Source organism: Euphorbia lathyris, chromosome 4, assembly GCF_963576675.1.
Source record: "Euphorbia lathyris chromosome 4, ddEupLath1.1, whole genome shotgun sequence".
In the NCBI taxonomy this organism is placed as follows: Eukaryota; Viridiplantae; Streptophyta; class Magnoliopsida; order Malpighiales; family Euphorbiaceae; genus Euphorbia; species Euphorbia lathyris.
Window position 1 is genome coordinate 81,925,087 of NC_088913.1, and position 13,189 is coordinate 81,938,275.

A 13,189-nucleotide genomic window follows, 5' to 3' on the forward strand; every position below is an offset into this window, starting at 1 on the left:
ATTCTGGAAAATAAATAAATAAATAGATAAAAAAAATGTTAACCCCCAAATTGAAGAGTAGTAATTTAAACTTTCATCCCTTTGACAACTATTTTTCCTCATTTTCACTCATCCTGGGATTCAACACTAAAACATCTGAAATTCATGAAACAGAAGCACTTTACACAACATCTTCCACTGGCCGGTGGACGGCTTCTAGGCTATATATGAGAGACAAAATTGGATTTAGTAGGTTGAGGAGGAACCAAGTTTGAAAATAGGTTGGTTCTATTGGGTCATTTATGGGAATAATCCTCATGAAAGAATTGAGGATTCATGGGAATACTTTCAAACAAAGAAATTGCATTACCATTTAGTTGATTCTTAGGAATGAACAGAGCTAAATGCAAAAAATCTAGGGAGAATTGCAAGTAATAGTACAACTCCTCTTAACATACATACCTCATCTGCTCCCTTGAGAAGAAAACAAGCATTTATCTATCTCGCCAATGGCATTGATGTGCGTAGTTGGGAACAGCAAATGCAATAGCGGAACTAAAGACGACGATAATTGCTTGGTTTTGATTTTGTCCATCGCCATCCAGATCACAGATGGATTTGGGACTCCATACCACTGAAGATACCATGACAGCAATATCGAATTCTTCTCTTCGTTGGGCCATCTTGCTGTATTCAAGTAGATGCACAAATCATTTTTCAAACTCTCGGAAAATACGAACAACTCTTCCAGCTTCTTCCTGAGAGACCCCAGAAACACAGATTGAACAACACCGCCTCTTGAAGTGGTCAATCTTCCACTGAGAAGAGCTTCGTTGTAAGTTAGTGCAAGCTGCAACCACAACACACCAGTTGTATTTTTCACTCAAAAAACTGTATTCAGATAAAAAAAGAAACAGGAGCACTTACTGATTAATTTATCAGCCAAAGCTTCAGTAACACGATTGACAGAAACAACTCGTCTAACACGACCCGTTTGACACGGTTATCAATTGTGTATTTTTTTATTATATACAATCATGTGGAGTATATAGATCACATAATACCATTATGACACGATAACCTTAACCCGTTTTGACACTAAAAAAACAATAGATATCATGCTTTGCAAACACATGAAACATTGTTTCTTAAACATGGCATGATTGAACCTATAATGATATTTGGATACTTAATCGTTGTTATTTTGGTGGCGGGAAGTTGCATAGCATTAACCACTAAAGAACTTCCATTCCATCTGATGTGTTGGGCAGGAAATTTCTATTATGGTATATGGTCCATGTAACCCTAGCAATTTATTATATAAAACAAAGTGTTCCACTCAACTGCAAGGTGAAAAACAAAGTTCGTGTTCTAAAATCTACGAAATCCAACAAACAAGTCAGAACGGACATTTTCAAGCTTCATGCTTTAGGTTGAAAAATATTGAGAAATTGGGTATATAGCTCAGTCGGTACAGCTTCACAAAGTGAAGGTGGGAGGTCTTGGTTTCAAATACCATCCCCTTAAACAAAATATCATATTTATCAAAAAAAGATAAAACTACGCACAGCCCTGGGTTGGATATTGTCTCTCGGCCTCAGTAATGTGTCGTGTGAGCAGCAAAATACTACAATTAATATATTCTTGATTAAAATATCCCAATTTACCTTCTTCCTTCCAAATTACTACATATGTGTCACTACAGTGACCTACTGCCAGAGCTATTTTCAGTTGGATGAATAAGGAAAAGAGACTTTATATAACTCAAAATGCTGTCAGTATCAAATCATGCGAAAAATGACCGAGTTTTATCAGAAAAACAACGAGCAGAGAAAAGACAAAATACCTTCAAACTAGAAATATGGAGCGAGTCTTCAAACACCAAAGTGCTGTTTCTGACCTGATCAGCCATGCATTCAATGGTGGAGTATAATGATATATACACCTGCAAAATATTTACAATGTCGAGATAAATATAATAAGAACGGCATCAACCTTAACCTTAACAGCAATGCAACAACTACGAATAGCTAAAAGAGAATGAAGCAAATACTTTTTCATGTTTTATATTTTGGACAATGGATCCCAATGATAGAAAGCAAGGTCATCTTAGTAGAACAATCACATTGACTTGTGTAATTACCTGTACAAGAGCTGGTCTGTCTTTGGTAATGCACTCATATAGAACTTGCAAGCAGAATTCCTGGAAATCCTCACCATATCTGCAAATGAAGTAAAAATAAAATAGTTATAACACCACCTATGCAGGTGAACAGAAAGAAATCCACTTTGCTCGGAAATAAGCAGTACTATGAGTCTGAGAATAGATAAATTAAGGCATGCAAGTCTGCCAACTGGTTATACAAATTTTAGAATTTTTTAACACAAGTATTAAAAAAAAAAATTCTCAAAACTGAATATATTCTAAGCCTGAGCACTAGGACACTTCGAGATAATCTGCATAAGAGTGACAAAAACATCTTAACACAACAATCCACACAGTGAACTCAAGACATTGCCAAAGGTCAGGCACTAGAGAGAGTAATTTGGACAAACTGATTATAAGATTTTCTTTTTATCAATTCTCCTTCAAGTTTCTCATCTTCTATGTTGACCACAATACAAAACAAACTAAAGATATTTCTTTTCAATATCTTCTATCTCAAGATCCCACATATTTGACAAATTTATCTATTATCCTAATATCAGCATCTATCAACTAGCAGGATACAAGTGTACAAACTATCAGATGCCACTAAGCTGAAGATCTATCACGGATGCTGTGAGATGATGGTAGCATTAAAAGGAGACAGGAAGATCTTTACACTCACCTGCTATTCCATGAAGGGTCACAGCAGAGTTGTGCAAAAGCAATTAAGCTTGGATTAGAAGAAAAAGTACTGACCAACTGATCAACTGTACCAGAACCCAATTCACTTTGACCTCTGGCAATTTGACTGCATGTTCTTGTATTTGTCAAACCAAATACCTGATAAAAGAAAATTAGGCACATGCTCCATAACAACGCATGGATTTAAGGTAAGGGTCAACTAGTGGTGGAAAAAGAGAGCATAACTACCTTGTGCATTGCACGTGATAGCAGTGACTGGCGCCCTATGGGATCATCCACATATGAACAAGCTCCAACTTTTCGTTTAATATAGAGAAGACCAGAATTAAATGGGTCTTTCTTGTCTCCAAAACTCCACCAAGGTTTATCTGTCAATTAGTAACCCAGGATTATCCCAATATCTTCCAAATAATGTGAAATAGAAGTAATGGCACAACAGTATCCTCCAACCTTCAGGAAGAAGCTCTACTGCTTGAGTCCAATAACGAGGACCACAAACGCGTACACGCTTCAACTGTAACCAGCATTTTAAATAAATCAGTGGTACGAAATATGCTATTCTGAAGGACTGATATAACAATGTATCTATTTGTACAAAATATAATCCTGCATCAATTAGGAATAGCTTCACTTTGCTGCTTAGGCTTAGCAAAAAAAATTGGAGGGAAAAAGCGCTATTGCGCAAACATACAGTGAAGCAACAGTCATTTTTTAGTATTTGAACTTACAAGAGCACGTTCAGGTAAGACGCAAGGAGTAACTTCACAAAACGTTGTTTCTGCATAATGTTCAGTTTCCCTGATCGTGACTTCAAGAGGGGCATAAACAGGCAGACCACTGTCAACATCAACAGTCTGAATTGAACGAGCCTCTGTCGCAAGCACATACAAATGCCTAAATGCCTGAAAAATACAACTCCATAAACACATAATATTGGAGAATGCAGGAGAAGCAAGATACCAAACTATCAACCCTTCCATCTGTACATCACTTTTGTTTAGAAGTAAATAAACATTTTATGTTTTAAAAATTTGGTCAACTGAAATGCTTTAGTTTTAGCAAAAATGTCCCCATAAGATAATCAGAAATGATGCATAAGAACTGATAGAAACATTTAAAACAGGACTTTTCTGTCTTCCATGAACAATATATGAGTGGTTTCTTTGGGTATATATTTCTGATATGTAAGTTGCTAGGTTAGAATTATTATGTACCTGAAGGTGGCAACGATTATCGTTTGGTCCAGTAGGCAAACGTGGATAAAGAGTAATTAGTAAAGCAGCAATAGAACTGTTGCTGGTTGAAAATGTCTGCTTTCCTCCCCCGAGAAACAAGAAACCAATTGCCAAGCTCACCTAAGGTAGTTTGAAAATATCAAATTTTAAATAAATATATTTCTGATACTTTTACAATAAGGGAAAGCTAGCTAATGTAAGTTCTTGATTTTCTGAATGAGCACACAGAATATTAGGTCATTCAGCTCCAAGTAAAAGCTATCAGAAATCATATTTCTATCCAATGCCTCAAATTAGATCAAACTTCTAGTCATGCATAACTGAGATATAAAAATAAAATGAAGTGCAGCAATGCCTCCGTACATCTAATTAATCAATTTGATAAATTAAGCAGATATAATGCCCTTAAATTGAACAGTGAAGTGCCACATTACCATCAGACTAAATGACCTAGAGCATTTGAAAGAAGAACATGAGAAGTCAACACATAAGATCCCTTAGGCAATAGAAACTCCAATGGAGTAATATGATCACTTGCAAGGAAACTTACAGCCATTTGAATACCGTAATTAGCATGGCTATCTGCAGAGTTACGGTTCCGGAGAAATCGCAATAACCGAAATGTTTGTAGATGTCCAGAACCAGCCATAACCTGTTGTTCAAAACAACCACAACAGACACTTACAAGTGCTTTTTCATAATAGCATCAAGATATTGAGCAATAAACAACTTCTGCATACCACAGATAAGGAAAGCACAATGAGGTGCAGGCATATTTCCAATGTTCCACGGTCAACATACCGAGACAATCCCTTGGGGAAACTATTTCCACTTGTAGAAGAAACAGGCTTGATCTGAAAACAATTGGATAGACAATTTAATAACAATCAAAGACAGATATTAATTGAGAACCACTGCATATTGCCACTTCCTAAATGTAGACCTCGTTTAAAAAGTGAAGCGCGTATTCATAGAGTAATTCCTGCACATTTCCATCCTTTGTACCAGCAAATCTCAAACCTGCCAATAAACAATGACAACAATCACATGTATCCGGGAAAAAAAGTAGATACTTCACCAATAATGCTGCAAATGCAATTAAGGAAGCACACATTATAAATCGATGTGGTCATGTAAATGTCCCAAGATTAAAAAATAACATCAACCAGTGAACATTCCCTCCCATTGAAACTACTGAAGAATAGTAGAGCTTAAATTGCCCCTCATTTGATATTGCATCACCATCTAGATGTCATAGAAGATGCCAGAGTTCAAATATCAACTCCACAGACATTAAAGCTGAATCCTTCAAACAACTAAAACATTGGAGCTCAATGAGTTTGGTTGTTACCAGTTTCTCCAAGCTAATACTTGGATGATAGAACATGTATCAAATACATATGTTTTAAATTAATACTCTCTCTGTCCCAAGTTGATAGACCACTTTGCCATTTTGGTGCGTCTCAAATAATAGACAATTTTCCTTTTACTAAAATTAGTTAATTTCTAACTTCCTAATACACCCCTTAGAGCATCTCCAACAGCCTCTTAAATTGGCTCTTAAGTTAAAATTTAAGGAGGGAGAATGAAAAATCAGCTCCAACAGTCTCTTAGCGGCTCCTCAAATCACTAAGAGCCTCTCCATCCTCTCTACTAATAGAGAGCCTCTCTCCACCTCTTAGTGCCTCTTAACTTCTTTTTTTATTAATAATTTATTATTGAGGCTCTCTCTCCTGACACTATTGGTAAATACAACAACAACAACAACAAAGCCTTAGTCCCGAAATGATTCGGGGTCGGCTAACATGAACCATCATATAAAACCGTGAAATCAAGTCGTGTCAGCGACACAAATTCGCTCCCTCCACTCCGTCCTATCCACTACCATATTTTCCTCAATTCCCAGTAAACTCATATCACTCTCGATCACCCTCCTCCAAGTTTGCTTAGGTCTTCCCCTACCCCTCACCACTGCATCCCTTTGCCACTCTTCGGTTCTCCTGACCGGCGCATCAAGCGCTCTACGTCTCGCATGGCCAAACCACCTTAGTCGGTTTTCTCTCATTTTATTCTCAATAGATGTGACCCCTACTTTTGTCCTAATTATTTCATTACTCATCTGATCCTTTCTCATATGACCACACATTCATCTCAACATACGCATCTCCGCCACCAACATCTTATGGATGTGACAGTGTTTCACTGCCCAACACTCCGTACCATATAGCAATTTTGGTCTAATTGTCGTGCGATAGAATTTTCCCTTCAATCTATTAGGCATGCCGGAGTCACAAAGGAAACCCGTAGCAATCTTCCACTTCGACCAACCAGCTTTAATCCTGTGAGCAACATCTCCATCTACTTCTCCATCCGTTTGGATAATAGATCCTAAATACCGGAAGCAATATGAGGCCTGAACAACTCTCCCATCTAGGGTGATTGTCCCTGCCTCCCTACTCCTATGGCCGCTAAACTTACACTCCAAATATTCTGTCTTACTTCGGCTCAACTTAAAGCCTCTTAAATCACTAGGAGTTAATTATTTATATTATTTATAGAGGGCGAGCCTTGGCGCAACGGTAAAACGTTGTTGCCGTGTGACCAGAGGTCACGGGTTCGAGTCTTAGGAGCGGCCTCTTGCCAATTAAATTGGCAAGGGAAGGCTTGCCCCCAATACACCCTTGTGGTGGGACCCCTCCCCGGACCCTCGCTCAGCGGGGACGCGTAATGCGACCGGGCCGCCCTTTATTTATAGAGAGTGTACTAAGAGTCTCTTGGAGATGCTCTTATTCATCATGCATAGTAATCAACAAAGTACATCAAATTAATTCGAAAATATAAATATTATCTACCAACCAATCCAACACATGTTATTGAGAATTGTACTAATTTAATATCCAACTACTTAAATTAGTAATTTAATTAAGGGTAAATTAAGAAAATTGTTTCTCCTAAAACTATTTAAACTATATTTTTTAAACCACTAAAGGCTGAAAGTAGTATCTATGAGTTTTACATGTTGGAAAGATTCTGTTTTGCTAGACCACAGCCTGGATCAGCTGAAGTACCACATTTGGTCACCAATGGTTTACATGTTCAGACCATGAGAATATACTATGAAAAATAATTATTTTGAATGACATACATTTTCTGGCCAAATCAAATTTCATATATATACATATATATATGGTTCCAGTTAGACTAACATGAACTGCTGAACTTTTTTCAAGTTATTTTAATGCATGCCTTATTTTCATACATCTTAATTTCCTCCACCAATGATCTTTAGACACCAGATAATGGAGACCCCCCACCCCATCCCACTGAAAGAGAATCAGATCACACTTATAATCATTGTGCACTGAGTTCAAATTAAAAGGTCATCAAGTTAGGTATCTCGTGAATTATACAAAACTAGATACCTAGAGAAATGCATGCTCCAGCCACTATATTTACATATGCCTGCACAAACGTTTCTGCATCCATTTCATCAATATCACTAATGTCATCTCTGAGGCCTGCTACACCCCCTTTGACAATCTCAGGAATCTGAGACAGAATCCAGTCGTTGGAGGGATGGACCCTGTTATAACAGCATATTAAACTTGAAATTAAGTCCAGCACAATGGAGCAATATTTAACTATTCAACTAACGTGATCCGCACAACCTGCTCCACATTATCAAATTCCGGGCAACGACTCGAAGCATGATGAAGTCAGGCCTCACGTATCGCAATTCAAAACGAGTCTGAGGAATGAAAAGCCTTGAAACAATCGTCTTCGATTCTGTCTGTATATACAAGGAGAAAAGAAAAATCCTATATGACCCTTAGGAAAATTACCAAGATATCTACCTTTAGCAGGGTTAGGCCAGTCAGACATTAATGGAACATTCGTATAGGATCAACATCAAAATACCTTCAAAAACATCAAAGCAAGAGCAATTAGAGCTCCTGGTGCAGTGACATCAACATTGACAGAAGTTCCATCCATCATCTACAGCGCAACATTATCAATTGTCATGACATTTGATTGGACCAGTAAAAAGATTTAAATTTATGTTACCATCAGTCACTATCATGGATATATTAGCATAATCAAGTAGCCAAACAAACCTGCCCAACACCACGATTGTGTTCATCTGCTGGTGGTGTCAAGAAAAGGGGTCTTTCCTGATCAAGAGTAAAATAGATATAGAGTGATCAGAAAATGCATACTAGTAGCCCATTTAACTCATTTAGATGCATACATTATGAACTTCCTTCCCGCCAATGTAGTGAAACAATCGATCAACCAAGGTCCCCATTAAACCAAGTGCTTCTTCCCCTCGACCTGAATGACCAGCATAATTAGACATAAGATAGTTTTTGAGGAGTTAAGCAAGCAAAACACAAAAGAGTATTATGTGGTTCTGAAAGAGTGCTACATCCACAGTGCACAAAGGATTCTACTCATATACCCAAATACCATAGTAGAGCACTTATATATGTGTGAAACTAGGGCATCATTATATCACCAGGCTCTACTGGGCTTCCAAACACCGTGTAGGATTCAAGCCGAATCAAGCTCCACATCTCAACAAAAGAAAAAAGCATAAAAATTTCTAGTTATTTGAATAGTGCAAGTATTTACTCCTACCCACTGCTACAAGACCCAATGCAAATCCTGCAGAAACAGCATAGCCCTCCCTTTCCAGTACATTATCACCTCCACTTCTTCGGCCCATTTCACCCTGAAAAAATTTATATTCATACACATCAAAGTATAGAAGGAGGAGCATACATCAGAAAATTGTATAATGACTTTGGTGATGAAAAAATCACCAAATTATCTTGCACTGATCAACTGAAAAAACAATAAGCAATATTTTTTTCCCAATCGTGAAATACAAAATAATTACAAAGTTCATATGGTACAGACATCGGACAAATATCAAAATTCACCATCAACTTTTATGAAGATTAATGAAACAATGATAGGTGTAGTCAGAGACGCATAAGGCACTTGCCTAGGCACAAATGTCTCGAGATCCACTGCAGTTCCAAGGTGCCTCTTTAACAAGGCTCTGGCATTTTGCACCTGGGTGTTGCCTCATAAAGAAAATGAAAGGTGCAAAGCCATGAATTGTCATAGGGGCATTTGTTTTCCTAAATAATAGCAGCCTATGTGCTAGTAATTTACGTTATATTAGGAAGTCTAAAAGTCTTTTTAGGTACTCTAAGAATCTTCAAGGGTTTTTAAAAGTCTATCAACCACAATCCCTATCAAAAGAACCATTTATAGCATAGCACTACTCAAACCAAAAGAACAAACAAAATAAAAGATACCTACGTCGTCACTATCTCTTCATGAATGGTTCCCAAGAATGACAATGGTAAGCATTTTACTACTACTAAATTCGCTGTTTTTCTTCAATTTAACATCCCTAATGTCTTTTTTTTTTTCATATTCACCACCCCAATGTTTTGTTCAATTCATCTCTGATAATATAATTACTTTTTCTCTCTGTCAGGTATTAATATGAAGTGAACCTTTAACTATGAGCTTAAGCTTTTAGTTCAAATGGTTCCATGACATGGTAATATGGGGTGTGTCGGATATTAATATGAAATGGACCTTTATCTATCACCTTAAGCTTTTAGTTCAAATTGTTCCATGACACTCTTCAATTTAACTTTTTAACATGTTTTTTTCTATAATTATTGCTGACTTTTTGAAAAGCTGAAATCCATTGATCTCAACTTCTTTTCAGTTCTTATTGATTGCTAGTTGACGACATAGTTGTTAGAATCGTACGAGGTCGACTCGTACGATTCGATTCATGAAGAATTCGAGTCGTATCTATGGTACGACTCGGAAGGTTCATGAATCGGCCGATTCACCGAGTCACCCGAGTCGGTCGATTCAGGCCACCATTTAAAATAAAAAAAATCAATTTTTAACAACTCAAAAACGTACAGCAGAAGAAGATGACTATTCACTTTATAAAAACAAAAAAAAACGTGCAGAAGAGTACGAAACACAAATAGTTTCAATCAGATGACTTTACAAATTCCAAAACCTTCCATCTTCTTTTCTATTTATTTGTTATTATCTTCTTCTACTTTTTATTCTTTCTATTTTCTATGTTCTGTCTGCCTCTACTTTCTTTTATAACTTGATATAATTTCTATTTAGATATTAAAATTGCATTTTTAGACTACTATTTAAAGTTAAATATGGTTAATATTTTATTTTTTATAGCATTTTGAATTTGATCCAAATCTTACGATTCGATTCGATTCACGAGTCCCGATTCGCAAAATGAGATTTCGAGTCACGAGTCGAATCTCGATTTAACAACTATGGTTGACGTTGATTCTTAGATTATCAATAATCTATTATAGTTTTTTTTTTTTTTAATTGTGCTTCACTTCATTCAGCCAACCCTTTTTTTGCCCCTTACCTCACCTAGTTGCAGCAGTCACTTTTAACTAAAGGAATATCAATATCAAAGTGTGTCAGCAGATGTGCAATAAACAAATAGTTAGTGATCTACATTGTTAAGAATTAGAAACATACTATATAAATTTGACATTGATTATGTGTGCATTGAAATTGAAAATAAAGTGATGCTCACAGAATCAAGAATGAGAATGTTACCAATAGAATTTGCATTGTTTGTGGATGAACTGATCCTTCATAAAGAAGCCCAACCGATACTAATGCTGCTGACTTCAAATCAAAGAAGTAAGCACAAGATCAAACCCAAATTTGATTGAAAAAAATCTCAAGAAGGACATTCCTCATTTAACAAACAATTGTACCCCAACTCAAGTTAGCAATTATTTAAACTATGACAGCAGTCAAGCCACATAGACTATCACAAATCCGAACTCCATCCACGAAACCAATAAGAAGATAAATGAAAGTTAAATTCTTCATGCAAAAGCAATATGCTGTTGAAGGTAGAAACACTATGTGATGTGGATTGTATGCCTATAGGAAATTGAGGAAGAACAGATCAAAAGCAATCAAATATTCGTGCACATCAATATGCATCTTAAAAGTGATATTTAGTTAATAAATATAAATGAACTTTGAATTGCTGCAACATGAAACATAAACAAACACATTCTGTGTAGTTTGATGATAGATACCTGTAGAAGCGTTGGTAATTCCAACTCTGGAAACGAAAATGAATGCCGGGCAGGTATGTGCACATAAAGCAACTGAAATAAAATAATAATTATCACATTGTATGGAATTAATGGAGATAATAAAAATAGAAAAAGAAAATGTTATGGAATAGAATAAGCATAATGTCAAGTAACATCCCACGCATGCAAGATTTAAAATGAAAAAGAAAAGGAATTTACAGTGCATAATGAAGTTAAAATCTTTGAAAACCTTTACAATCTACCCTCTAACTGCCAATTTGGATTCGAAGTAATGGAGTAGTTAAAATCTTTGAATAGATAATAAAAATAGAAAAAAAAAATGTTATGGAATAGAATAAGCATAATGTCAAGTAACATTCCAAGCATGCAAAATGAAAAAAAAAAAAGGAATTTATGGTGCGCAATGTAATTAAAATCTTTGAAAACCTTTACAATCTACCCTCTAAGTGCCAATTTGGATTCGAAGAAGATTGAGTACTAGAAGATCAATACACATAAAAGTTCAACTTTTATTGAGCTTCATTTACATTAAGATGAACTGACAAACAAAATAAAGTTACTAATTGTTTTTATATAATACCAATTAACTCCCCGTGAAAGTCTCCCATGCATAGCCAAAAATATTTTATCAAATCCTTCAAAAGAGAAGTTTAGAAAGATATAAAAGAAGAATTAAATAACCCAGATGTTACCTTTGATACCCCTGGCTCCATCGTTCCCCTATAAGAAGCAGCCAGTCCAAGCATTAATCCTACAGTTGTGGTCTCATGTTCCTATTAAAATGAAACATAAACATAGCCGAAGATCAAAAAAAGAGTATAAGACGCAATCATATAGAATAATGTAAAGAAAAAGGTCACCCTTCAGCTGGTATTCACAATCCTATATTCTCTCTCTTGTTCTCTCTTCCATAACTCAAGTACGAAACATTAACGAGTAAGGGAACTTTTTCAAGTTACATCGCAATCCAACAAACTGACTCCTAAAGTGAACTTTTGAAAGAAAACAGGAAATAGGGGTCAGACCTGTGTGAAATAAGTGTATATGTCAGTAATAATCAAAACACGCAAAAATCCATGTAATCCCAAAGCAAAAAGAAGTCCAGCATGAACAGCATTTGGTTTCTTGGGTTTGTTATATATAATCCAAGTTCTTGACACTTTTCCCTGCAAGAAGGTTAAAACAAATTCACGAAAATTATGTTTCACATGGTAAGGTAGTAAGACACTGGTAAGGAGAGAGTTATAGGAAAATAAAATGAAGTATCGAACAGGAATCACGAAAATGAAAGATAAAAGAGAACTAAAATGCCTAAATTACAAGGACATTGTGCATCCATTACTTTGGGTATGTGAAGGAAAAAAAAGTCTGCAACATAATTTTGTCACACAATGGAGGACTGTGTAATACAACAAGATTTTCACATCACAAAGTTACATGTATGATCTAACCTGAAGTGGGGCCAGCCTTAATCCAGCAGCAACAGCATTGTGAAATTCTGGCCAAGATTTAAGTTCTTCTATATTCCTTATATTAGGGTCCAGATTCACCTATAAAGCCAGAGAGATGCAATAAGGATCCAAATAATGTGAAAAGGAAATTTTGAATAATGATCTAAAGGGGCAAAGAAGATACAACAGAAGACTGTAATTGATTCAAGAGTTTAAAAAGGACAAAAAACAGGAGATGGTAGCAGCCCGTTCGCCAAATAGGAAACTGGGGGATTTTCCAGAAAGCAAAAAACAAAGACTTTTGTGCAAATGCGATAACTTTCTAACAGATGGAGAACTACTTAATCGACACTGACGCGGGAAAACACCAAAATATGTAAATCACAGTTTTCCAACATAAAATTTAATTTGATCTTCGGTTTTTCTCTAATAGGAAAATACAACCATATGTTATTTTTTACTGCCACCATGTACAACCCCATCATCATTCTGCCATACTATGCACTAAAACTA

The 13,189-nt window shown here is 36.0% G+C and overlaps 1 protein-coding gene across 5 annotated transcripts in view; it reads right to left on the reverse strand.

Annotated features, from left to right (window-relative positions):
* Positions 1–13,189, reverse strand: part of LOC136225970 (anaphase-promoting complex subunit 1) — a 31,010-nt gene that overhangs the window by 1,010 nt on the left and 16,811 nt on the right. For 2 of the 5 annotated variants that reach the window (XM_066014203.1, XM_066014202.1), the window contains exons 16-37: positions 12,677–12,775; positions 12,251–12,391; positions 11,918–11,998; positions 11,205–11,276; positions 10,708–10,779; positions 8,698–8,797; positions 8,315–8,397; positions 8,181–8,237; positions 7,984–8,061; positions 7,734–7,855; positions 7,488–7,648; positions 5,009–5,085; positions 4,806–4,919; positions 4,616–4,717; positions 4,045–4,185; positions 3,559–3,732; positions 3,281–3,344; positions 3,059–3,198; positions 2,811–2,968; positions 2,123–2,201; positions 1,826–1,924; positions 442–829 (exon numbers count right to left, since the gene is read on the reverse strand). In XM_066014203.1, the coding sequence (XP_065870275.1) occupies positions 443–829; positions 1,826–1,924; positions 2,123–2,201; positions 2,811–2,968; positions 3,059–3,198; positions 3,281–3,344; positions 3,559–3,732; positions 4,045–4,185; positions 4,616–4,717; positions 4,806–4,919; positions 5,009–5,085; positions 7,488–7,648; positions 7,734–7,855; positions 7,984–8,061; positions 8,181–8,237; positions 8,315–8,397; positions 8,698–8,797; positions 10,708–10,779; positions 11,205–11,276; positions 11,918–11,998; positions 12,251–12,391; positions 12,677–12,775 (2,601 nt within the window). In that variant the 3' untranslated portion in view covers position 442. Of the gene's footprint in view, position 1; positions 830–1,825; positions 1,925–2,122; positions 2,202–2,810; positions 2,969–3,058; positions 3,199–3,280; positions 3,345–3,558; positions 3,733–4,044; positions 4,186–4,615; positions 4,718–4,805; positions 4,920–5,008; positions 5,086–7,487; positions 7,649–7,733; positions 7,856–7,983; positions 8,062–8,180; positions 8,238–8,314; positions 8,398–8,697; positions 8,798–10,707; positions 10,780–11,204; positions 11,277–11,917; positions 11,999–12,250; positions 12,392–12,676; positions 12,776–13,189 lie in introns of those variants that run through there. The other 3 variants (XM_066014204.1, XM_066014201.1, XM_066014205.1) reach the window with 3 other exon arrangements.